At 36.9% G+C, this 27,441-nt stretch overlaps 1 protein-coding gene and 1 non-coding gene across 8 annotated transcripts; both read right to left on the bottom strand.

Moving 5' to 3' along the window:
- Window positions 1–279: 279 nt before the first annotated feature.
- Window positions 280–24,908, bottom strand: LOC132630961 (cation-chloride cotransporter 1). 7 transcript variants are annotated; one of them, XM_060346547.1, is made up of 14 exons: window positions 24,786–24,908; window positions 21,882–22,104; window positions 19,929–20,066; window positions 19,444–19,522; window positions 15,174–15,265; window positions 14,471–14,585; window positions 14,134–14,234; window positions 13,901–13,962; window positions 13,387–13,614; window positions 11,558–11,672; window positions 11,196–11,390; window positions 7,816–8,216; window positions 4,779–4,940; window positions 280–1,559 (listed from the first exon to the last, which is right to left on the bottom strand). In XM_060346547.1, exons 2-14 carry the CDS (start codon window positions 22,052–22,054, stop codon window positions 481–483), a joined length of 2,940 nt encoding a protein of 979 aa, XP_060202530.1. In that variant the 5' UTR covers window positions 22,055–22,104; window positions 24,786–24,908; the 3' UTR covers window positions 280–480. The 7 variants fall into 7 exon arrangements, with proteins under 7 accessions (XP_060202530.1, XP_060202532.1, XP_060202533.1 ...); XM_060346549.1 differs by lacking the exon at window positions 24,786–24,908 and adding an exon at window positions 23,995–24,010; XM_060346550.1 differs by lacking the exon at window positions 24,786–24,908 and adding an exon at window positions 22,253–22,269.
- On the bottom strand, window positions 3,753–3,854 carry LOC132634591 (U6 spliceosomal RNA). Its single transcript, XR_009580291.1, has one exon. It is a non-coding gene; the product is annotated as a U6 spliceosomal RNA (small nuclear RNA).
- Window positions 24,909–27,441: the final 2,533 nt, after the last annotated feature.

The following is a 27,441-nucleotide window of genomic DNA, read 5'->3' as shown; positions in this document are numbered from 1 at the left end:
ATTGAACTTATTCAACAACTTTGATCAAGATCGTCGCTGAAGACGCCATCAAAAAAGCAAAACGAGAGTGGCAAAGCACCTTAATAAAATCTGTCCAAAAGGAAAGAGGCGAAGGCAATTAACAATAATAACAATAACAATAAGCAAGCAAACAGATTTAGGAAAGGGCAATAACAATAGTAATAATTATACGCTATCTGAGAGTGATCCATAAAACAATGTACTTTAACGAGATTCTCTATCTCAACGTATTCTAGAAGATTAATAGTCAGCTAGAGATTCATCAATAACAAAATTTCTTTCACCAAATATCCAGTTCAATAGAATTAATGATACAAAAACTATATTGTACACCCACCTCGAGGAGAAAAGATAAAAACAACAAGAGGAAGACAGAGAAAATAACAAATTGAATTGGAACTATTGAAATAAAGCAACAAAGAAAGGGGAGGTAAAAAGGAAGTGTATGAACAGAACCACCTACGTAAACAAAGTCACAACATCTCTACGATATCCACGAACTATCAAGAGCCTAGGTACATTCTCAACCAACAGGTCCATGTATTCCATGTAGAAAAATGCTGGATGATTGGCAGGAGGAGGAGGAAGACTTACAAACACAACTGCAGCCATCCTCGAGTATTTTAGAATCGTCGAATTTAGCTTCAAAGTGGTATACAGGAATTTCTCAACTTGTTGCTCATTGACGACCACTGGCTTTCCATCAGCCATCAAAGAAGTCTTGTCCCTCTCCGCTCTCTCTTTCATCTCTCCCAGATAACTAGCTATTCTGCCCTGAGCAGCACTGAATGCTTCAACAGATTCTTGCTGCTCCCCTTGGCCTTCCCACGACTTCATGGAAATGACAATTACCTCAGCTTGCATCCGGAGGTCATAAAGAAATTTCTTTACATCAGCCTTGAGTCCCTCTGCATCAGAATCTTCCTCAGCAATGCAGAATACCTGAATCTTACAGCCCTCAAAGCTATCTTTTGTGAGAAGCAGTTGAGAGAGCAGCAGCATAAGACCACCATCTCTGACTATCCAGTACAAATCAATGGTTCCATACTGTCTTTGATACTCATTAGGCCATTCATCCAGACCCTTCACAATAACTACTGCCTTGTTTGCAACAATGCAGTCATTTATTATTCCAACAAAGGTAGCAGGAATTTCAGTTAAATTTTCACGCCGCCATATCTCAGGGTACCGCATAACAATAATGTTTGGCTTGAGATTCCCAAGGCCCATAGTCTGAACAATGCCTCTAAAGCCTTCTGACATGTTGGGAGCAACAACTATTTCTGCTACACCTTCACATTGCTTGTAGTCGATATACGTACTTAGCCGCTTGCAAGCTGCCTTGGCATCCTCAGCACATTCATGGTAGTCTCCATCTATAATAGAAATAAAGATGGACATACCCCTGCCCTTTTTCTTCATACAATTGGCAAAGTCCGCTAGTTTAGGATGACAAGGTACATTTTCTGGCAGCTTGCCCCATGGACGACAAAATATGAGAGGGATAGGGTACCAATTTTTGGGATGTACCTGACTTGCTGCATACACAATTGGATGTTCATTGCGTGTCATTTTGGATGTCTACAGCCACTATGTAAGGTCACACAGAATAACCTTTTATGGAGAACATAGAAGATATTGCCAAGCCAAGAATAAAGATGCAAATTCTTCAGTTTCTGTTATTTGCAATTAATAACTGAAAGCACTTTGCAGCATATTTAAGTATAGTATGTGCATTTCTTAGTACTGTAATGTTTTCCAGGGATATGGAAGGAGAAATAAAGGCCTTTGAATGGATATTAATATGTGATCTGTTTAACCAGGATGACGGTTTACTAGACTTCGGCTATATGATGCTTACTCAATAGTAGAAAAATATATGGTGGGTATTTTCCTTCGGTGCTCCAAATTTTTATTACCTCACTAATGCTTATATTGCAATAAAAATAAGTGAATTATCCTTCAAGTTTAATTACACCGTCCTTTGTAGCAACAGATCATTGACTATTTATGCTAGTTATAGAAAACTAGCCAAAAAATAACTCAAGTAGATTCACCTAAAAATTTAAAGCTCTTTCAACTTTGAACTCATGATTATACAGAGACATATTCATGGAATAATCCGCTAATTAGGTCTACTACAATCAATTAGGGTTCTAAGTAATTACTTTTCGAGATTTGGGAATTTATTTCTCGAATTTCGCCTATCTTTAATCTTTGTGTTTGCGATTCCGCATTATTTTCTTGTTTTTCTTTAAAGTCAGTCACATCTTATAACATATGTTACCTTTCTCAAAAAAATAAAAAAATAAAAAAATAATTATGTCAACCAAAACTTATACATTGTCGTCACCAAGTAATATTCAAAATATCACGAAAGCACCATTATCATACCCTATCCTACTCCTTGTATTGTTAACATATGTAACCCATATCTAAGGCAAACACTTAAAAAATGATCCACTAAATGATTTTCGAAGTAAAACATTTTCCAGCGAAGAGGCCACGGGAGTTCTTATGAAGGCCAAACGTGGATGGGTGGGATGTTTGTGAGACTTGAAAGTTATAATATTCTGGTGTATAGCAGCCGGTGAAATAGAGCGGATAGTGATTCTCGATATCCCCAGAATCCAATACACTTGTGGTGTCTGGACTTGTTAAGAAGATTGAGAACATATGCGGAAGGATGTGTGTGTGGGGCCACAATTCCAACACACGTATTCTGAAGTATGTTTGACATGTCGAAGGTTAGGATGGGGAAAGAATTTCGGTGTTGCGATAGTTGAAGACAGGAAGAAGAGTACAGATTTTGCATGTACCCAGAGTTTAGCACTATGGTTTTACTGGGGGAATGGCTGACAGAAATGGAAACAAGATAAAAGGTAGAGGGGAGAGGGTGATGGGAGAAGGAAAAACGAGAGGGAAAGGAGTTGGAAGGGGCGAAAGGGAGAAAGGGGGCAGCGGTGATGTTACCGCAGGATATTATGGCATCAATGTCGATAACGACCAATCGGAAGGCAGCTGACTCAGAGGGATTCTATTGGTAGGATCCTCAGAATATTATCGATGACCAGTGTCAATACGGCACGACACTGGGGCCGGTGCAGAATATGTGTCGGATTCAGTAAACATTAGAAGGGTACTTTGACCAAGGAAAGCTGAAACATTAAGGAGAAAGACATAGATGACACACAAAGGAGAAAGACAAGCTACCTGATCCAGTCGAGCTCCGACAATGCCGTGTCTCAATTCGGGCTTTGATGTCACCAACAGAAAAAGAGGAGAGATGAAAAACAAAGGATAAACAGATCCTTTTTTGCAAGTTAGTCTCTCGGTTCCTCCTCCTTATTATCCATCTTCTTTCCTTTAAACTCACAAAGAAACTCCACAAATGGGGGGTTGGTGGTTTCCTCCTGCTTCTTCTTCATTCCTTTTAATTCACTAAGAAACTCCACAAATTGATGGGGAGGAAGCTGGCATAGGGGGATTCTGTGTAAGGGAAACTTTTTGCCAAGTTAGTCTCTGTGGTTCCTTCTCCTCCTCCCCCAAAAAAGCCCAGAGATTGACAGGGATGTGTGAAGCTGCCGTCAAATTCAAACAGTAAAGAACTAATGTGCCAAAACTAGGATCATCTTTGTTTGATATTAATGGAGACTGGAGACAGAAAATGATGCAGTTGACAGGAGAGTGGGAATATGAGAAGTTCTTAGAAAGGGGAAATGCAGGGGGTTATCTTAATTGGACCATTTTTCGATTAGCGCGTCATTCTTGTGCAGGGTCCATGCTAATCTTCTTTGTATTGTTCTAATTTTATCAGATGTCCCCGAAAGGACTGCAGGCGATATCTTATTGTAAGATAAGCAAAAGATGGATATTGTGGAGTTCAAAATCAGAGCCAAATCCATTGCATCAGGATTTAGGGGTACACGGAGCAACATATGTGTGGGGCTTGTAAGAGTGTATGTGCTAATGGAAATTGTCAAAGATAGCTCTAAAAAGATTGACAGATTTATAATACAATTAGGGGGTAATTTTGATAAAGTAAAGGTTCCTGGGGGAGAGAGGATAAAGCATGCAGCTTATACTAATAGCAATACAGAAGTTTTCGGTGTTTTAAAAGGTATAAAACTCACATGGTCCAAGGAGGACTGCAAAATTTGCATGGTTCAAGACCGGGGAATCAAGACCCAATCTAATCTAGATAGATTTACAATCTCAACTACATGGGAAGAATTTAAGACATGCTTCAAACGCCCTTGCCTAGACTTGCATCCAATCACTTGCCACAATGTTAGATAAAAGCAAAAGAAGTATCCAATTTGGAAAAAAAAAAAAAAGTGGTTAAGAGCAACAAACTTCGGCAAGAGATTGAAGCAATATAAAGACCCAAACTTTCTGAAATAATATGGCACTCAACCATCTGATGCACATTTTTAGTATAAAAATGTCTAGCAAGGGACTGACATAACAATAAGTGTTGCCAACATTAAGATTTATTAATGGGGTAAGAAACAAATGAACTATATATGTTTGCACATAGACGAACCCTAGGTAACCACACAATTGAAAAAAGTGGGATCCTGCAATGACAACCCTAAATCGTGTTTGCTTCACTCAGCCTTTAAACAATTATAGAATACACATGAGGAGCAACCAGATGTTTTAAGACAAGAACTGACAGTACGAAAGGTCTGATTTATGTTGTTAGACAAGATTTTTAAATGAATTAGCAGATTCATAAATAGAAAAATACATACCTCCCAAAGATCGTAAACTACGAAGAGCAAGCTGAAAATATGCACTCTTGAAACCATCACCCCAGTCTCCTGCTTTCCCCTTGATACTCACATAATAATAGATTAGACTTGCTAGGGCTAGTGATACCACAGTGAATTCCCATGAAATCAAAAACATGATCACTGAAAAGGAACAGCAGAAAGAGAACATTCATTACTCTGAAATGCAGAAAGGGATCAAATGATTGCAAAATTTAGTGTATTTTAAGGTTAAGTGAACAAGTATGGTGTGCATCCTTGGATTCTTAAACCTTTTGCAATTATCTTGGGGTTTTATCCTTTTTTTTTTTGGGTTGTGGCGGTGGGGGGGGGGGGGGGGGGGGGGGGGGGGTTCATGTCAATAAAGACTGGACTCATCAGCAATGTTAAATCACTACCACTATTCAGGCAAAGAACGAGGCCATCCTATATCCGGATGTCGTACATCCATAAACCAAGATTGTCACTGTTCCCACTATTACATAAACCAAAACTATAATCTAATGTGACTGTCTATACAGGAACAGAATCCTAGAAAGAAAAAAGAACAAGTCTCAGCAAGCAGGATAAGGGGGTTTCAGTTTTGTTCCAGATGTTTTTTCTGTGGTGGTGACTCAAAAAGCATTAGTCACCTCTTCTTACATTGCCCAATAACAGATCAGCTATGGCAGCTGTTCCTCAACATAGTAGGGCTCAGGTGGACTATGCCTAAGGCTACCTGCAATCTGCTGAATTGCTGGTATTACAATGGTGGCTCTATGAGACAAAAGAAATGGTGGAAAAAATAACCTGCATGCATTGACGGATAATTTGGAGAGAGAAATGCAAGATGTTTTGAAGACAGATATAGCTCTACCCAATCAAGATGAATTGTATTTTTTGTTTCATTTCTGGTGTAAATAAAGCTTTGTAGATGATGCAGAATCGTTACTGGACATGATTGATTCCTTCTAAGATAATACAGGGAGACTCTGTACAGCTTTTTGAATTGTAAAATGGCTCTAGCATGGCCTTTGCGCTGATTATTAATGTATTGTTACCACTTTCAATAAAAGCAAGAAGGGTACAACCAATGACAGAAGGAAAAGAAAAAGAAAAGTTGGACTAAGCAACAACAATCAGAACTAAAAGTAAATTAAGAGATCCTTTAGGGAATCAATCATCCCTGAGTCCAAGAGTTTGAATTCTATCAAACTAAAAACATCGAGTTGCAGAAGAATATAGAAAGTGGAGGAACAGTGACCCAAAATCCTCCGACCCATGTCCAAGCAAACCATCAGATGGATAATAACCAGGTTAGTAACAACAATTTTTTCCAAAACTAGATTCACCGACTCATAAAAAAGAGAAAGCAAAAGTAACCCAGAGTCCTCCAACCCGTGTCCAACCAAACTATCCGAAGGATTATAAACCAGGTTAATATTTACATTTTTGCCAACCCTAAAAGAGAGATACTTTCTTCTCTGTCCATTATTTTACAATAGCAATCAGCGGAATAGACAAATTGATGTGATTCTTAAGTTAAGAAAGAACCCATCAATCAAGATCAATATATTCAACAGGAAACAAAAGCTGAATAGTTTGATTTCAAGAATCAAAGGTATTTGGGCTGTATAACTTGGAAACAATTGATTTAAAAACAAAATGACAGATGATAAATTAGAAGAACTACTCACTTGTTTGAAACAAGAAACGACTACATAAGAGTGAAAAGTGAAAACAAGATTTGGTTCTGTATGCCAAAGATGGATGCGATTGCAGTTAAGGGTTGGGTGTTCTTGAATGATCAAATGTTCAGAAGTTCTGAAGCAACCACGTGTAAACAATTAATGTGATAAAGAGGCACCACACGCAATTGAAAACAAGATAAAAACTATAACCACCATACTTGGAATAAAGACAAGGATAAAGAAGAAAGAAAGCAATTAAATCTCAAATTGCATTCAGCAGCTACTCAGAAACATGGAACTACACTGACATGGGGGAGTGAGACCACTTTAGAGCATAGGATCTCTTCTCTGATGACTAAAAGTCCCATTCTAATCTTGACAGGAAATAGTTAAAAACAAGGAAAAGTAGAATACCTATTTTAAAAAGGAAACTATAAATGGAACTACAAACCTACTAGGCTACGACAGAAGGAAACAAGATCAGAAACACAATAAGTCCTATTTTTGGCTTGCACGGAATCGTCAAACTTGGCTTCTTGGACTATTGAAACTTACATGGGCTTCTTGGACTTTAAAGCAAGTCCACACACCTATTCCTGGACAAACAAGAACTTGTACTTCGCCTCCAAGGTTACAAAACACCAATACAACTTGTTTTGCACCACATTTCTACTTCTTTTTCTCACCCCATTTCACTTAAATGAACTTAGTTTTCAATTTATTCAGTAAACTTAAAAATTACAAAGTGCACCTGAATTATAAAAAATCGCAAAATTGTTTGCCATAAAGGTTACAAGATCTATACTCCCTCCATATTTTGAATTAAAGGCCACCAGTGTCCACAAGGTAAAAAAAATTCTGAATGGTAATATATCTAAACCTTATTGTTTCTTCTCTGATTTCTTTTTAGACAAACTGTAAAAAGTTCAATCATTCCTAATTATCTTCATAATTTTTCGATTACAGTTTCTATTATGCGCAGCAAAAAGCAAAAGAACACATTCAGCCCTTTCAACCTCTCAAATTGAATTGATAACAAAAGCCTAGTTTGGTAGCTGAGTATAAAATCAAATTAAAGAAAAATTTCTCGGGAAAATGTTACCAAAATTCTGCCACGTATTACGAGATGCAATATATGGACAAGTAAAGGTCCAAACATTAGAAGTTTCAAGCTGCTGGATACTCACTAATCTATAACAGGCAGCAGTGAGATGATTGTTTTCTTGGGCAAGATAAAGCAATATGAAGCAAAATTTATCTTGAGTATAGAGAATTAGTTTATTTCCAGAGATATCAACAAAACAGAGAAAGAATACCAGCTCTCCAACAGCAAAAGCAGAAGTAAATACCTATACAAAGTAATGCTCCAACAAGAGAGAGACTCCAGTGGTGGAATTTCCACCGAGGTCGCCAGCTGGGAGCATCCAACAGATCCAGAAGGAAGCAGGATAAGTTCACACCAGCATAGCATAGGAGGTAAAACATTGTTATAGTTGGTGAAATAAGATCCAAATTCCCAATTACAACACATCCAATACAGATGAAGGCAGTGAAGAAAGTAGCCACATGAGGCTCACTTCCATCTACCACTTTAAAATAGTTCAGAACAGGTAGAATATCATCATTTGCAATAGCAGCGAGGAGACGTGGTGCACCAGTCAAGCTTTGAAGGGCTGCCCCCAAGGTTGAAAGGATGATACCGACATAAACAATTGCTGGAAACGGCCAAGCAATTGAAGCCGTCAACAACCTGCATGAGTGCATTAGCCATGCACCATAAGTATTCGAATACCATTCGATATAATAATATAATCTCTTTCATACAAAGTTACGGACTTATGGGTCAAATACAAGTCAGTTAAACTTTCAAATCCCAAATATATTGAGATTAAACAAATGGAGCAAGTATCAGCCTTATAACTGAAAAGCATTTAGGACCAGAACTTGAGCAATCAGAAAGAATCGGTCATGATATACAAGGAAACCGAAAACTTAACGGACACACCCATGTCTTCTAAACCCTAGCTAGGATGACGGCCAAAAGAAAGGCATAAGTACTAAACTCAAAAGTAAAACGCATCATTGATTTGAGCCAAGAATAGTGACAATCAGAACTGAATATCAACTTACACTATATGAAACACGGAGAAGTAAATCCATTGATGCAAAATATGGTAATATAAAGCAAAAATCCAGCTGATTAGCTGTAGCAACCATATCACAATTTATAGTTTACAACTAGTGAACACTTGAATGACCAAAAAAAAAAAAAAAAAAAACCAAAGCTTAAAAGTAAGTTCATCTAATCTCCCAGCTCAGTCATAGCTACTTCATTTTCCTTTGGGAACTTCAAAGATTTCTTCACAATTTTCTGCTCTTCTAACGAGAAAGCTCAAATAATCCTCTCCCTCACAGATATCTCTAGATAGTCTACATATATTATATACTCAGCTGGTCGACAACTCCCCATAATCCTCCTTTTACTGAAAGGATGCGGGAACTAGCCCACACGTGTTATGCCCCGTAAGATTTTGAATTTTACTTTTTTTTCACCAACTAAATGTACCGTTTTAAAGATATTACGTGCTGGCAAAGTATGGGCTGCTGAGTTGTGGTGGTTGAATGATGATTATAATGTTGAAAATGATTTGAGGTAGGGGTAGCAAACGGGCGGATCGGGTCATATATGAGCGGGTCGAAAACGGTTAGGTGAAAACAGATAAAATATCCGACCTGCCCATATTTGATACAGATAAAAAATGGGTTAACTGACGGATAATATGGAAATCCACATTAACCATTGCTACTTAAATAAGATGTGAGCTTCTTTTCTTCAATTTGCAGCTTCTTCGTTCTTTTCTTCTTCTTTTTCTTTTTTCTATCTTTTTTCCTTTCATTTCCACCAATCAATTATGGTTCTTAGCTTTTGTTTCTATTTAATTTTAGGTACTTTTCCTTGAGATTCTCCATGGGGAATAATTGCTTTCAATAAATATGAAAAAGCATGTTTTCAGGTAAATCAAAATCTCATATGTTAGTACTTCTTTTAACAAGATTTGACTAGGAGAATGAAATAAGTATATTTATTCATGACTTCTTGAAGAAAAAGTTATAACCTTTAGAATTAACATGCTTCCTACAATATAAATATTTTCATGAAAATAACGAATTTGCAGACAACATCAGCAGAAATATTCATAGTATGAATCAGAAGCTGAACAATTCCAAAGAATTTTTCCAAGCTAAAAGAAAATTCCTAAAAAAAGAAAGTTTGTCTTAGTGTATGTTCTTAGAAGCTGTATCTGGTTGACCCCTTTTAATCATACATTTTCAAGGATTTACGGTTTTTAATCCTTAAACAGTATGTTACATTTTGGCTTTAATGAGATAGTATTTGAGTCAGCTTCCGTGTATGTTAAGTAGGCATTCAGACATATGTGGGTTGAGATTTATCAAAAAAGTATTTGAAGTTAAAGTGTAAAAACGGTATTTGGAAATTGAAATAACACAATTGAAGTGGATAGGATTTTGGAAGTCCCTTTTTTGGTGGGTTATATGGGTTATCCATCACATATCCACTTTTTAGCGCTAATATGGATATTATCCATATTCTATCCGTTTTAAACTGGGCGATTATTTGACCCTTTTTTAATTGGGTGAGTCGGGCGGATACTTGTTTCTTTATTCCATTTTGCCAGCACTAATTTGAGGTATGAACTCTAGCCAAAGGCAAGCTATGGAGGTTGAAAGTTGAGATTTTCCTCTTTCTACCAACTCCTTGTCTAGGACACGAGTCCAAGTGGAGGATTTCACCCCAAGTTTCTTCTCATCCATTAAGGTGAGTTAAATGTGGTTGCTTAATGTTATTTAAAGTTTAAAAACATGAATCTTAATCCCCAAATTCTTTGATTTTGTCTGGATTTGTGATACTCGATCTAAAATTTCGCAAGGGTCAAGAATTGAGATTTTGATCTCTTAAGGTAATTTTTCACTATACTCTATAGCTTGAGTTTATGACTTGCATAGGTTATGGGCAGGCAACACGTGGGTTTGGGCGATTTGGAAGATGTTCAAGCCATGGCTCACCTCATAACTATGGAACAAAGTTGGATTGGCCTAAGGCCAACACCCCAACACACCCATGAGTATTTGGGATAAGAAATGATATTGATATGTTATTGGTTATGAATTAAAAGTCATGACCGCATCATTGACCTGATCGCGTTAATGTTGCTGCCAGCTCTAGGTAAGTGGAGATAGAACCCCCTAACTGGGATTTTCTATAAATGAAATGCTTTCTAAGTGCTTGTTGAAGTCATAAGAGCAATTTGAAGTATCTTGTGACTCTAGTGCATGTGGGGAAGAGTATGTGATAGTGTCACTTAGTCGTGGAAGTACTAAATGACAAATTTATTATGTGAAATACGTTATTTGAACTCCTTTATGATTTCATGATGTTATTTAGATTTCCAAAGTGAGCTATGATATAAGAATACATGCTAAAGTTTGAAATATCTAAAAGTTGAAATGGAACTCGACATCGTGTAGGTCACACGCATCGTGTTACTAAATGGCTATTTTGAGCTCGTGGTATTGTCTCTTGTTTTATATGCTTACATTGATCGTATTTAGTTACACTTATGATCGTATTCACCGCCTACTCATGTATTTCATTTAGGAACAAGACAGTAACAAGAAGCATCATAAGAGCATTGCAATTTAGACGAACCTGTCAGTCAAAAGCTTATCTCGAGTTGCAACGGATCCAAAGAACAGCACTGAAACTAGATATAAACCACTAGTCGTCAAAGTTGCTGCTAATGTCCCAACAGGAATTGAACGCTGAGTATCCTTTAGCGAGGCGGAACGATTTGAACCTGCCATGATCCCAGTCACCGCAGGGAAAAAGAGACCTACCAACGCACTTACATGGAGAAACAATCAAATATTAGACCCAGTTTCACACTTTGAACTTATCCATCACTGAAATAAAAGGCAGAAAAAGAATGGACAACTTATTCCTGGCAGAGGTATCACGAAAATGAACAAGAGAGATAAAGAGAGAAGGAAACAAAATTTTGCAAGCCTTACTTGAAACTCCAGTATATCTTTCCATTAGGATCTGGAATTCCAGCATTACTAGTCCTCTGATATGCAGGACCCCAATTCTCCTTGAAAGATTCCGAACTCAACCCCGTGATTCCAACTGTACCATGCATATCAACAGAAAATAAAGAGCTTGCCGTCATATATTCAAACAAAACAATATCAAGTTTAACTATTGATCAGGATAAAGTTTTCATGAGCGGTTTCCATACTGAGAAGGAAGCTAGAACTCTGCTCCCTCCTAAATTGATGATGAAGTAAAGCATAGACAGCTTTTTTACATTTTGTCTAACTCTCAAAAATTTGACACTGGAATCCATCCCATAAACCAAAGAAAGAAATCAGCAATTGAAGATCTAGGCTATCATCCATGAGTAGTATACGTCAAACCTAACAGTAAATTTAGAATGTCCTAAACTCAGGAGGAAGGGAGCTAAATCCATAAAGGAATCAGTAGAAAATACCCAAAATGGTCCTCTAAATCTGGATTTCCACTCAAAATAGTCCCTATACTTTGAGTTGGAGCACTAATAGTCCTCCATCTTTCCAAAACATGAACAAATTTAGTCCTAGATAACTTTTTCCAACTAAAACTAACTGAATACTTCCTGTCGATGGACGGTGAACCAACCCAGCTCTGTTATCAGCTATGGCATCAGCAATGGATACAGCTGTTGCCTTCTCTCTCCTGTATGAGTAGTTTGGAAGCTTTAAATAGACATAAATATTCAGTGTGTTTGACATGTTCTTCTTCTCCTTAAGTATTTTTCTTTTTAATTTGCAGGAAGAGAGTGGAATTGCATAACTGAGATGATTAATAACATAAAGAAGAAGGTGGTGAGCACACAACATGATGATGGTGATGAAGTGAGCTACCAATTGCAATTACGAGCTTCTAACACTGCCGAATCCGAGATTAAAAAAAATATCTGAAGACTGGAATATGCTTTTAACACTCACATGGGACTGCGGGAGGGGAGACAGCACCTGCACGAGTACAAGGCACTTGAGGCATTCCGTTAGGTATGGACGGTATTAGTTACCTAGGACTAAATCTGCTCCATCTTTTGAAAGATGGAGGATTATTAGTGCACCACCTCAAAGACTAGGGACTATTTTGAGTGGAAGTCCAACTTTTGAGGACCATTTTGGGCGTTTTCTCAAAGCAATAAGGGCCACTAGAAGCAATACGAAATGCTGGAACTTACAGAGGTTGAGATATCAATAAAGATTGACTATTAATTACTATTTGTTGATTCTCCCACATTGGTTGTGGAATGGGTGTTTGGACTCCTTATGTGAACTTGGGCAATCCTCCCCTCATGAGCTAGCTTTTGGGGTTGAGTTAGGCCCAAGATCCATTCTTTACATCAAAGTCGGACCATCCCAATTCATTGTTTACCCGATGTTGGGCCCCCATCTTATATTGTCCACGACTCCACACTCCAGATGTCGGGGGTTATTGATTCTCTCACATCAGTTGTGGAATTGGCGTTTGGACTCCTTATATGGACTTGGGAAATCCTCCCCTCATGATCTAGCTTTTGGAGTTGATTTAGGCCCAAGATCCATTCTTTACACTATCACAGACTAGCTTAGCAATAGCAATAAGTGTCCACTCTTCTCAAGGGCCAGACAAAATGAATTGGTCGACAGCCTTCTACTAAGAAAGAGCGACAAGGGAAAACCTTACACTGTCAAACAAGCTTGTCTTCATGTATCTTAACTTTTAAGCGTGTACAATCAATTTCTAAGCAGCAGAACACTTCACAAAGCTTTCCAAATAGAAAAAAGTAGTCATAAACAACATAAACCTGCTGGACGATCATGCCTTGCCAAAAGAATGCCAGAGAATATGCAGACCAATGAGAATACAACAGGTACAAGGAATGCCGGTGCGACACGATTAATCATTTTTACACCACCAAAAACTATGAAGCAGAGAAGAATAGTCACGACAATCCCATAAATTTGCAGGTCGTGCAAACTTGGCCTTGTAATGGGCTCCGCAATATCTGTACCATTAACTCTTGTGACAGTTTCTGCATAAACAACAAAGTAAAATTCAGAAATACAAATGAATTTGAAAAGATAATGTATTACCCAGTAAAGAATCAACAAAAATATACTCATTGAAAGTAATGATCCATATAGCCAAGGAAGAGAGCAGATTATCATCAAACATGCCCATACAAGCAGACACAACAAAGAATTACTGCTATAAAAAAAGACAAGATCCAAGGAGCATTCATAGCATGATCTGCAGTCTTTTTGAAACATTAAATTCCAGCCAATAAATCAAGTGCGACAATCTCACTCAAGAAATACCTCTAAGAATGCCAGCAGCTGGTACAGCATCTAGGAAGGTTTCCACAGCTCCCAATACATACCTGTAAGACAGACATGTAATTGCAGACAACATTAACACAAACTTTTATAGATAGTGCCAAATGATGGAAGCAATGTAACCTCATTTGCAAGTGTCAGATGATGAAAGCTACAGGGGGCAACATTCACCTAGTGAGTAGCTCTTAATACAAAAAGTCAGATTGTATACTCACATTGCTCCAGCTACTGCATTTCCAAGAAAAAAACACAGCCCAATGCTGACACCAACTTCTGGACCCAAAGCACGACCAATGAGATAGTAAGGTCCTCCCCCCTAATTTTGAGAAAACAAATCAAAGATATCATTGACCATCTAAGTTTGAGAAAGCACGACTAATGAGATATTAAGGTCCTCCACCCTAATTTTGAGAAAACAAATCAAAGATATCATTGACCATCTAAGTTACTAGGAAAAAATAAAGTGCATGTGTCTAATATAGGAAAGCAAAATAGAGAAGCTATCTCCTTTATCTTGATTCAAATTCTATCTGATGAGCAACTATTTCTCACCTTCATGGCGCCATTGGTGGCAATAGCACTTAATGATATTGTGGTAAGGAAAGTACAAGATCCACAGAAAGCAACGAGCAACAATGACTGACCAATCCCAGCCATACCAACAATCCTACAGCATAGAAGAAATCAAAGCAAATATACATCATGTCAAATAGAAAAGGATATGACGTGACTAACAAACAAATACAACCCCACCCCACCCCACCCCCCCAACACACACACAAGTGCATCTTCCCTTTTTCCTCCTTTTGCCTACAGTGTTCCTTTCTACTTCTTCCTCTTTGCTCTGATTACGCTGCCTAACAAGTGCTGTAACAGGAGAATATCAGAGATAGAAGGAAGATCAGCTCACTTTGAGTACCTCACAAAACCATTTTAAAATATCAATATTAACCCATACTTCTAACATGAGTAGACCATTTAATCATACCATAGGAAACATAATGTAATCTGATTTACAATTTACCCATTCAACATAACAATCAGTGCGGGAATTTATAGAACCCGGGAATTACAAATGCCGAAGTACTGGAAATGAAAGGAAGTTATCCACATCCAGAATGTTGACCATAGTCATTAAAATGCAAATTTAAGGAAACGAGACTTGATCACCTTTTGATAGCTACAGCATTATAAATCTTGACCACAAAAAGAATCCGAAGAGAACACGTAAAGGAATGGATACGATGCAACATACCAAGAAAACCTGATATAATAGATGATTCCCATAATATTTTGCAAGCATGGCACGAAGACACCCATCAATGTCCCAGACTTGACAGCAATAGGCTACAACAGCATTCACAGAAAGAGAAGATTAAAAAGGCATTCAAAGCTTCATTGAGCAACCCATCATTACAGAATTACATAATTCAGCAATACATGCAAGCTGCAAGTTGTGATCAATGAATTTCAAATCTCAAAAGTGCAAGTTCTGATTAATGCACAGATACAACTACAACTAAGCCTCAGTCACAAACAAGTTGGGTTGTCAATATGAATCCCCACTTCTTCATTTAAGCCCAAATGAATCTTTATGCTGAAACCGAATCCTGGAGGCCTGATTTCGACATGACAGGAGGATCCTCCATTACAGCGGAGGACAAAAGAGTGGTTAAAAAGAGATTTTGATCAAATTGAAGTGTTGGAAGGTTTGAGACTTTGTGCTTCTTATAAAGCACCGAGTCCTGATGGGTATACTATGGGGTTTTTCCATAAGTGTTTGGACATTGTTAAGTAGGATGTCATGATGACCATGAAAAATGTTAACTGCAACGAGTATTTTGAGAAGAGTTTCAATGTCTCTTATATGGCTTTGATTCCGAAAAAAGAATGGGGCAAAGGAATTGAGGGACTTTAGACCAATTAGTCTAATTGGTAGTGTATATAAGATCATCTCCAAGGTGTTGACAGAAAGATTGAAGAAAAGTGGTGGATAAGTTAGTTGATGGATATCAAATGGCATTTATTAAAGGCAGACAAATCATGGATGTTGCTTTAATAGCTAATGAGCATGTGGATTCTATAATAGCAAGCCAATTACCAGAGATACTTTGTAAGCTTGACATTGAAAAGGCTTATGATTCTGTCAACTGGAATTTCCTCTTCAAAGTGTTAAGAGACATGGGATTTGGGACTAAATGGATTAGCTGGATCTCTTTTTGTATAAGAACTATGAGGTTCTCCATCCTGATAAATGTCTCTCCACAGGGTTTTTTTGCATCAGAGAGAGGACTCCGGCAGGGTGATCCCTTGTCACCTTTTCTCTTCCTTATTGCCATGGAAGGTTTGGGGCAGATGTTTCAGACAGCCAAGAGGAATGGGTGGATCATCGGTTATAATGCCTCAAACAGTGTAGACAGTAACCTGGCCATCACACATCTGTTGTATGCTGATGACTCTTTGGTTTTCTGTGATGCTGATGCTGATCAACTGAAATATTTAAGACTTATTCTGGTTGTGTTTGAAGCTATTTCAGGGCTACATGTGAATTGGAGGGAGAGCAGGTTGTACCCAGTGAATGAACTGCAAAACATCCAAGTTTTAGCTGCTGTTTTGGGTTGTAAGGTGGCATTATTACCAACTACTTCTTGTTGGGTGCCAAGAACAAAGCACAAGGAATATGGAATGTGGTGATTGAAAGATGTGAAAAGAGATTATCAAGTTGGAAGAGGCAGTACCTATCTATGGAAGGTAGGGTCACTTTGGTAAACTCTGCACTAGATGCACTACCCACTTATGTGATGTCTTTATTTCCTCTACCAGTTAATAAGGTAAGGGATATATCGGATGCACTCATGAGAAATTTCATCTGGGAAGGGAATAGTGAAAAGAATTCATTTCACTTGGTGGAATGGGACATTCTCATCACTAACAAAAGGCAAGGGGGTCTGGGAGTCAGGAATCTCAAAGCTCATAACCATAGCCCACTTTTGAAATGGTTGTGGAGATACAATACAGAACGTAGTGCTCTAAGGAGAAAGGTTATATGTGAGAAGTATGGGCAAGTAGAACAATGGTGTACCAATCCTGTCACCAGCCCTTATGTGGAGTGTAGAGAACAATCAGGCAGCACTGGAATTTTATGTTGTTCAACACAAGTATAAGGGTGGGAAATGGAAGAAAAACACTTTTTTGGAATGACAGGCCAGGACATGGTCCAATTAAAGATTTGTTGCCTGAATTCTATAGCATCACTGCATTGCCAGAAATTAAACTGGAAGAAACATGGGGGCAGCATGGGGGGAACATCATCTTCAGGAGAGGACTTAATGACTGGGAACTTGAGAGAGTTGCTGAGTTCTTTGGAACCTTGGAGGAATTTAAAGGATTGAATGAGCATGATGATACTTTAATCTGGAAGAACTGTTGTAAAGGGATCTTGACAGTTAAATCTGCTTACTCAAAACTTCCATTCTCAAGTCAGCATACAAATAGATGGCCATGGAAGGAAATCTGGAAAGTAAAAGCTCCTTCCAAGGTCATCTGTTTTTCATGGCTGGTGGCAAGAAGAGCTTGCCTTACTCAAGAGAAGTTGCAAAGGAGGGGCTTTCAATTATGTTCAAGATGTATGTTGTGTGACAGAGCTTTGGAAACCAACAGTCATCTTTTTAATCATTGTGCTCTTACAACACAGCTGTGGCAACTCTTTCTGAGCCTGGTTGGAATGAACCGGACCATGCCAGCAACCACTGAAGAGCTTCTGGAGTGTTGGAACAACAATGGTGGCATTGTGAGGCAGAAATCTTGGTGGAGTCTAATACCTGCTTGCATATGGACAGTTTGGAAGGAAAGGAACAACAGAATTTTTTTAAGATAAGCACATGCCTTTTTGGGAAGTTAAGATGAACTATGTTCACTTACTTTATTTTTGGTGTAAAGAAATTCATGTAGCAGATACAGAATCTTTGGTAGATATGCTAGGACTTTTGTAATCTGTAAAATAGCTTGCACTGCCGTAGTGCTTCTGAGAATAAAATGTTACCAGTCTCAAAAACAAGGTCCATAATTGTGAGAATTGATAGTAAACCAAATTACAAGAGAAGTAGGAGAAACCAAACAAGTAACTAGAGAAGTATAAAACAATAACCCTCACACTCTCTTCCATGCTGATCAGAAATAAAACTGAGCAAATAAACCTCATTAAATGAAGTTGTAAAGGAAAGGGGGAAATGAAGGGGAGAGGGGAGGACAACCAGCTAAACTGTTGATATTTGTATTCCAGGCAGCCACTTAAGATTACATACACAATCACGTTACCACATATTGGAGAATTAATAACACAACTAAACAATTCAGATTCATCTTTTCTTGCACAAATTATGAGTAAAACTGAGATAGTGAGTACAGCAAATTCATCGACAGACGCCAATAGATCCAACAAATATTTTTACTGAGGATCTGTCATGCTTTAACCTTTTTGAATATTCTGTTCATGTATTCTGTCTGCTAACATTTTATTTTGAGACAATAAAACTTTAAAATCTGAAGATCTCAGCTTATTATAAAGAACAGTATTCTAATAAAAAGGTATGATAAGCGTCAAATTAAAGTGTCAAAGAGTTGAATATGGCAACAAGTTCCATGGGTCTACTTTCTCTTCTATTCAATCTTGCAAAGAAGAGCAAGAGTGGGAATATTGTGATCCAGCAGCCTCCTCCATATCTAAAACTAGATCATCGCCAGCATGAGTGATGAGTCAAAGATTGAATTGCCTTGTATTTATAACAAATTGCTGAGAAATAGGAACCTTACCAAAAAATCCATTCGCAACTTGGAATGGTGTAAGATGGTGATGCTCAGTTTAAAGTGAACTTGAGCATGCAATGATGATTTATCACTAATAATTAGTAAACAATATGTTATACAATGCATTTACTTTAAAGTAAGTTCTTCTACACTTTTTGTCTTCTTATAACTTCACTCTACCCTTTAGCCACCTTCTTGCCCACTGTTCAGCATTTATTCAAAGATGCAGACAATATATTTCTTTAACCATTCCCCATCGGCCTCCCACAAAACAGACTGAGGAAGTCATAGGAGATGACAACAAAGACCATGAAAGAAAGGAAAACTCCATGGGAGACTCTCCCTTGAAAGCAGGTTTCATGTTTCATTGGAATTCAGAGAGGGTCAGTTATAGGAGAGTAATAAAAGAAAAGAGAAGGGGTAGTTCCCTCTTTTTGTTAGGAAGCAAAAGTGCATAGAGGATAAAAATGGAGTATGCTACCAATCCACGTCAACTTTTCCAGTCTCTCGGGGAATGACAAAAAGGAGCAATCTTTTACTCCTCGTCCATCTGTACCAAATCATGGTAGGCACGTCAAATAATTCATTTATGGAAATAGAGTAATATATTTTCCTCCCCCTTTCTCTTCTCCGTCCGGTAAACCAAAATGTAGTAGGTAATGGGTATGACATAAAACTTCAGGAAAATAGAATGGATGATTAAGAACCTATCACAGTACCCTGGGCCGCTCAAGAGTGATAGACACATCCCCACCATCTCTCGGGCTAGGTGGCGCTTGAATTTGATCCCCTGTCATGCTGAAATAGCAAGATTGATTAGAACCATATTATTATTTCGATATCAAATACTGGAAAGGAAAGTTGAATTTGAAAATGATCAGTTTTGGAAACACAAAAATGGTAAGCTTATAAGGACATGTATCGAGTCTTACAAAATCCGAAATTAACCCCAAGCCAAGACCCAACCAACAGAAAAACTCCATTATTCTCCAATGTTATTCACAGTGCTACAATTTGTAGGCAGTTCTGGGGGGAAAAGTGAGAGAGAGAGAGAGAGAGAAGAAAGAAAGTAAAGCTAAATCAACCACACCTCAAACTGGAACAAGTTGGAGCTGTATTTATTATATTTATCTAATACAAGATAAAAGGTTTGCAGGCAAGAAGAGAATAAAATGTGAAGGACAACAGAATGTTTACCTCTTACCTCTTCAGACCTAGAATATTTACAAGAGAATCAAAGCCAAACAGTTCCAGTTTGGATTCTCTTTGAGGACCGTTGACACTGTGATTGAGCATTGCACCTTCGGAAGCCACATCTGGCTGCATTTTCACTTTAACTTTCCTGATAAATTGTGTAAATCAGAATAATGCATAAAAAATTATAAATGTAAGAGAAACAAAATTCTTGAACACTTCAAGCAAAAAAATAAAAGAAACCCTTAAACCAAAAAAAAAAAAAAAGAAGGAATGTTGACAATATATCCAACTTTGAGATAATAAGTGTTTTAGTGTATGACCATCTCATCTAAAAGCTTAAGTCGTTAGAGAGGGCGGACTTTTATTTACATAATTATTCTCTCCAACACGCCCCTGGTGTGTGAGCCTGATTCTTTTCATGGGCCAAGCACGTGTAAATTTTTTTTGATAATGGCTAGAAATGAGACTCGAACCCACGACCTTTACCTTCTCCGATATCATGTTGAAGTGTATGACCATCTCATCTAAAAGCTTAAGTTGTTAGAGAGAGCACAATTTTATTTAATTGAATATTCTCTTCAACAATAAGAATTCTGAGGATTGAAGAATCTGATAAAAAAAGGTTGACAGCTTACTCCAATAACAGTACCCACAAAAGTTAAACAATCTGTTAAAATCCTACGGAAATCCATAAGGAAGCTTTGAATTAACTAATCTATAAGTTGTAAAGGTTTTCAGACACTAAAGAACGAAAACATCTCATTCAAGAAAGAAATATAAATTCCAAAAAATTTCCCCACTACTAATCCAAAGAAATTGGTAAAGAAACAATCATTCATCCTATAAGCTAAAAGGGACCTACTCAGATAAATTGATTTAGCTCCGCGTGAGAGGGTATTTTTTCCTCTAGAGTCCGAGATCTCTACATAACCATGTAGTATCCCCAAAATGACTGTATGAATCATCTACCAGTTTCAGTATGGAGAGAACCTTAAGCATTGGGAAGTCGACTCCAGGATGTGTAGCAGCGGTCTAAAAAATTAGCAGAAGCAAACATCAACGTAGTTATTCATAATGCACCGCAGAGTTTAACCCCCACCCACCCAGAGGTCACCATATCTCCCTTTAATGATCAAGAAAATGCATAATCGTGATACACACTTCGGAGCTTCAGTTTTATGTGCCACAAATGCTTCAAAGAGTCCTACACTTTCTCCTTCTCAAACTTAATTCTCACAATTTTTCCTTTTGCAAACCCAGTTTCTCAAAGTTCACTGAACGATAATCCAATCTGCTAGACGTCCTCATAATTCATAGTCAACAGGTTAGCCAGCATCCAGTACAGTTCCTTTACATGATTCTTCTATTTATCTCTAGATACAAATAGAAAGCTTGCTCCACACACAACATCTACCATGAAGACCAAGCTTATTTGTCAATTTTTGAAGCCTCAATGAAAATCGTCATAGCATTGAAGGTGAATATAGACTCAAATACCGACTTCTACTTAATACCTTATCTCGACATTCATCCTGAAACGAAGTCAAATCATAAACCTTCCCATGCATGTTAAAATAATCGCATTTTCTGTGAACTCTGACATGTCAAATTATGAATATTCCCTCAATTCAAACAAGTGGGCATAATTTAAAAAGAAAAAACTTAAGCCCAAAATCTATACCAAGAAGTAAGCCTAAATCAAAAGGTGTCCCTTTTTCCCTAAGTTAGTTTATTTGTGAGCCGTCGAACAGACTGCGGAATTTGGTTGTAGATCATAGAGAACCCTGAATGTGAGAAACTATAAACCTCGAAGGGGTCAGAGTAACAACCCACACTAGGTGAATTATATGTTGATGGAAGACAGATAGATATGCAAAAAAGTTGATGATATCATGAAAATAATGTGAGAAACTATATGTTACGGAATAGTAAAAATGTGTGTGTGAGAGAGAGAGAGTACTTGGGATCGGATGATCTGGGATCAATAGAGGACATCTCCAAAACGGCACGATCATTATCATGTGCCACCACTGGACTGTACTTTCGTCCCCGAGCAGCTGCACCTGATGATGCCAACTCATTTTCATCCTCTATTTCTCCTCCTCCACCCTCCATTTTCTCCTTTGAATGCATTCAATTCCAACAACGCCTCAATCTTCTACATATTTTATGATGATTCAGATCTGATGACAGAGCGATCTCACAATTCAAATAACAGAGGTTGAATATTATTTGTATTTGTATTTAAGAGAGAGAGAGAAATGTATTGCAAGATAAGGGCGGGTGGGCAGGTTCCCTTGAACAGAGAAAGGGAAACAGAAAAAGGTGTACCTTAATGGAGCAGTAGCTATTCTTAACCGAGTTTGTTAATTCACGCGTAAATTGACAAAAGCGTGCGGTGTGCGTGCGCCTCAAGGACCCAACCCCCTCTTAACCTGCTGGGGGTTTTCGACGGCACGAGGTTTTTTCGGACGGTGAAACTTGAAACTCTCGTGGACAGTGAAATTATTATATTAAATAAAAATTCTTTCGTACCGAAAATACAGGAAAATATAGTTGTCACCCATTGCAGTTAGGGCTGTTCACGGTTTTGGTTAAAACCAAAATCAAATCGAAAATTTAACCAAATCGAATAAAAAACTCAATATTTGGTCTGATTTGGTTTTAAATTTTAAAAACCGATAATATTTGGTTTGTTATGGTTCTATTAAAAAATAACCGAATAAATAACCGAACCAAACCGATAAATTATATACATAAATTTTATAATTATTTATATGTATAATATTAGTTTTTCATAAATAATTATAAATATTTTATACCTTTTAATCATTAATTTGATTTTTGATCTACTTATTTCACATGATTGTTTAAGGAGAAAAGAACAACTCTGTAGTCGAGACCCTAGCCTTGGGGTTAGGGTCTGAAGTTTGGGATCATTACATAAAGTTTTTTTAATAAAATGGGAGAATTGAGGGCAAAATGCAAGTACTGCCCCAAAGTTTAGGATCATTACACAAAGTTTTTTATTTCATATATTTTTATTTTTATTTTTATTTTAGGTAGTCTTTATATTTAATTTATAATATGTATGTTTGTAACAACAACTAAAAGCTCTTACGCTCTACTTTATTTCTAGGTATGTGTATTAAGATGACAAAAATGGTGCAGCCACTACTAAGTTAGTTTTTAGCTGTATATGTAATAGTTTAGCAACTTTGGATAACTTGAGTGCTACACTATCACTAATAGTGAAAATGTTTCTATGATATCTGTTCCACCTTAAACTATAAATAAAAGTTATCGTTTGAATAAAAAAAAGACATGTTTTTTTCAACTTTTTAATGTTTTACTGATAAGTCTCATGGCTGCTAGTCATAAACCGAAAAATTGAATCAAACCGAACCAAACCGACAATAACCAAACCGGTGGTTATTATTTTATTTGGTTTGGTTATGGTTTTAGACATTTAAAAACCGACTAAATTGATTTAGTTATGATTTTAATCAATAACCGACCCAAACCGAACCATGAACACCCCTAATTGCAGTATGGACATTTAAGCAAGTTTTGTTCTCTCACCTTTCATTGAAGAAACTGTCCAAAGAAAAAAAAAATGTATTAAGTATTTGCTCGTTTAAAAAAAATATGGAAAATGGCCAAATATACCCCTCGTTATATTTTGGGTCCAAATATACCCCGCAATTATACTTTGACACAAATATACAACTCATTTTAACGGAGGGACATATGTCATCATCCTATTGGCCTATTTTAAATTATCTCTTAATTAATTAAATCTAACCCATAACCCGATGTTCAATTAAAAAGGAGATAATTTCAGAGACTTCCCCTCAGGTTTAGCTCTATCACACTGACCTCCCTCGTGGTTTACAATATTACGGTGACCTCCCTTATTTATATTTTTTTGTAACAATTCTTTTAAACCATTTATCATAAATAAAAATCAATACAAGATGACAGATTTACCCTTTTAGATATTACTATCTTTTGATTAACCAATTTTATGATTTTTTATGAGTCTCTTTTAGAAATTAAAAAAGAAAACACACCTAATTGTAGATTAGGGCCTTTACCATCTTCATTAGCGGCTACTTTTTACTGCCACAATTAACATAGCCATCAGTTAGAACGGATAGAGAAAAAAGACCCATTAACAATGATCAATAAAAAGCTTTCCAAAGGTCCCATAAAAAACCACGCTGTTTTTAGACACATTAAAAAGGATCATCAAGAAATTTTCTCAAAGATCGTATATAAAACGTGATAGGCCGCAGAGGCAGTCTCAAATATGTGAAATTAGATGAAAAAGTGCTTCTATTAAATAGAATATTTTTTGGTTAGTCTATTAAATAGAATTGAGATAATGAGATCTTATATAACTTGGCAGATAAAAGCTTTGCAGACTCAAAATTCCAAAAGAAAGAAAGCTTCAAAATCCAAACGCATGATAATATGTTTCTGGAATTGCAGACTCTGTATTTTATCTTTCAAAAATTTTGCAACGTCAAATATTGATTATCTAAACTTTTTATGTGAATCGGAAACTGTAACGGGGAAAGTGAAAATGAATTATTGTGTTTTTTTTCTACTTAATCTTTTAAACATTTTTTAAAAACAATCATAAAATTGGATAATCAAAAGATAGTAATAACTAAAAGGGCAAATCAGTCATATTTTTTTAATTTTTATTTATGATAAATGGTTTAAAAGAGTTGTTACAAAAAAATCTATATAAGGGAGGTCACTGTAATATCGTAAACTACGAGAGAGGCCAGTGTGATAGAGGTAAACCTCAGGGGAGGTCTCTGAAATTATCCCATTAAAAAACCCACGCCCATACCTGAAAAATTTGAGTCAAGCTTCTTCAATGGTTGCTTTCTCTCTTTCACTGAAAAATTAATCTGCTTCTTCTCTTTCTATATTTTCGGTGTATATCCAAGAGGCCTCTAAACCTCTTTATATAGGTAGATGCCAATAAATCTGAGTAATGGAGGAAAATAAATATTGGCATTTAACTCTGAATAATGGGTCACTTTTATAGGTAGATGCTAATAAATTTGAGTAATGGAGGAAAATAAATATTGGCATTGAACTCTGAATAATGGGTCACTTATATAGGTAGATGCTAATAAATTTGAGTAATGGAGGAAAATAAATATTGGCATTGAACTCTGAATAATGGGTCACTTAATTCCATAGGTTACAAATCTGCACAATAAACTCCATGGAACAAATCTGGACATATTAAGGTTAGGACATATTTGGATAACTTCTGGTAAAGATGTATTTGGAGAAGTTCGGGTAAGCCCAAAATATCAAAAAATAAATTTTGCAAAACAAGATTTGAATTAGGCCTCACGTATATCTCGCGTCAGGGAGGGGGGTTGAGTTTGGATTCTACACTTTTGCCTACGAAGCCCAATTCTGATGTGCTCGAGGCCACTTTCTTGTTCTAGCCCATTTACTAACCCAATAAAGGACTTCTCATTATAAAGTGGAAAGAAAGACTTTTCACCACCTATGAGGGACATTTTGCATTCATGAAGGATAAAAGAGAAGTGACAGAAAAAGAACCCACAAGAAAACTTTTTCTTTGCATTACTAATAAAGAAATTACTACAAAGGGAATAAATAGTTTTCACAATCCCCCACTAATGCATAGATAAAGAATAAGAATAATTTCTGGGCAAAAGAGGGAATATGTACTTAAATGTCAATATCTTTCGATTTGAATTAACACATAGTGAAATGAGGCAACAACAAATATCTAAAAAGTGAAGTACTCTTGAACTAATGGACATAAGTTGAGACCCCCACAACACATACTATATCCTTAGTTTTATGCAAACTCCGCGATACTCACAAAGTTCTTTTATGGTCATGCACAGACTTTGTGTCTAATGAGTGCTCTAGAAAGACGGCCCAAGTCTTTCATAAACGACGACCATATCTTTACACTCACGTAGGTGATTCCATCAAGTCTATCTCAACATATACCACCTTAAGGCTATGGAATCATTAAGAACAAATAAGCTCATCCTTATAAACACTACTACATGCCATAGGGATAGGAAATTTAGTGTATATTGATGGCCTATATGGCTTCGTTTGACCACAAACGGGTATCTACCATATTATCTCAATCCATTGGCTTTAGCCCCATCCCTCTTGACGTTTCAAGGATCATCTTCCTTGCTAAACCCTGGTTGGAGGATCCGTTATTACACCTCGTACTTTTGTACGTTGAGTTTTGTTGTAGGCTAATCCACGTAGACTCGGAGAGTGTAATTATTTTTGCGATTAGGAGCAGGGATTCGTGTTGACCTTAAGTATACGAGAGTTTAAAATCATGTTTAGTAGGTATTGGAAGGTTTAGAGACTAGACGAATCGACGAGAATACGTTTCAACAAAAATCAGATTTTTAGGGGCATTGTACGGACCGTATAAAAAGAGGCTATGGGCTAGGGTTATATCACATAAATATGATAATGAGTATATGAAGTATGTTAAAATAATTAAATGAATTGAGAGCAAGAAATTAATTATGTGTGTAATTGGTTGAATATTGGATTATAGCGAGATAAAGAATTAAATAAAGCTATTGAATGAGTGCTAAATCGCACCACTTTTCCACGAGGCTGTAGGAGGAAAAGAAACTCATGACTATGCCTATTGTATGAGTTTGGTGTCAACATTTGTTGAAGAATAATTGTTATGAAAGGATTATGTTTAAGTGGGCCCCAAACCCACTAGAAGAAGGGCAGTAACTTTTTTTTTTTTTTTTGCCATGGGAAAGTCATGCAAACGTAGCAATCTTGTTTAGAAATTTAAATAAGCAACGAAGTGTATTGGTAGTAACGTTACTTACCTTATTAGCAAGCATCGTGGTCTTATTTTTAGATAGTAACATGAAGTTATATTATCAACAACGTCACTTGCAATTTGAGGAAGCAAAAGTGTAATTCTTCTCAAGAACAACATACGGGTTTGCATTCTGGCCAGTTGGTCATAAAGTGAAATACGGACCGTAAAGTGGTATACGGTCCGTAAACTGCCATGTCGTATTTTGTCTTCCAAAGCTGCAACTTTCTGCCAAATGATCAAATGGTTAAATATGACCTGAAATACGGATCGTAAAGTGGTTTACGGCCCGTAAACCGTGATCGTAAATCACCATGTTTCAACCTGAGTTTCTGGTTCTGATATGATTAAACACGACCATGAAGGACGGTCCGTAAACTGGAATACGGACCGTAAACCAAGTTTACGACTACTGTGCTGTTCATTTAAGATCAGATTTTGGGTTATTAAATAAGGGACCATGTTTATTATTTCATTTCCACTTCACACCCCTTCCCTCTAAAACATCTCTCTATATATATTCCACAAGAATTCAAGGATTATTAGTCATCAACAACACAAATCAAGTGAATCAAGTGTAAGGAGACCCATTAAGATCATTCAAGTCAAGAAAATCTTATTGAAGGAAAACTAG

Source organism: Lycium barbarum, chromosome 3, assembly GCF_019175385.1.
Source record: "Lycium barbarum isolate Lr01 chromosome 3, ASM1917538v2, whole genome shotgun sequence".
NCBI lineage: Eukaryota > Viridiplantae > Streptophyta > Magnoliopsida > Solanales > Solanaceae > Lycium > Lycium barbarum.
This window is presented reverse-complemented; position numbering and strand designations above follow the sequence as displayed.

Coding starts and splice junctions, on each gene's coding strand:
- LOC132630961 (XM_060346547.1), bottom strand. CDS start 22,054: ATGCATTCAAAGGAGAAAATGGAGGGTGGAGGAGGAGAAATAGAGGAT. Junction 19,523..19,928: donor AATATTCTAGGTCTGAAGAG/GTAAGAGGTAAA, acceptor TTGCTATTTCAG/CATGACAGGGGATCAAATTC. Junction 11,391..11,557: donor AAGATATACTGGAGTTTCAA/GTAAGGCTTGCA, acceptor TCTCCATGTAAG/TGCGTTGGTAGGTCTCTTTT.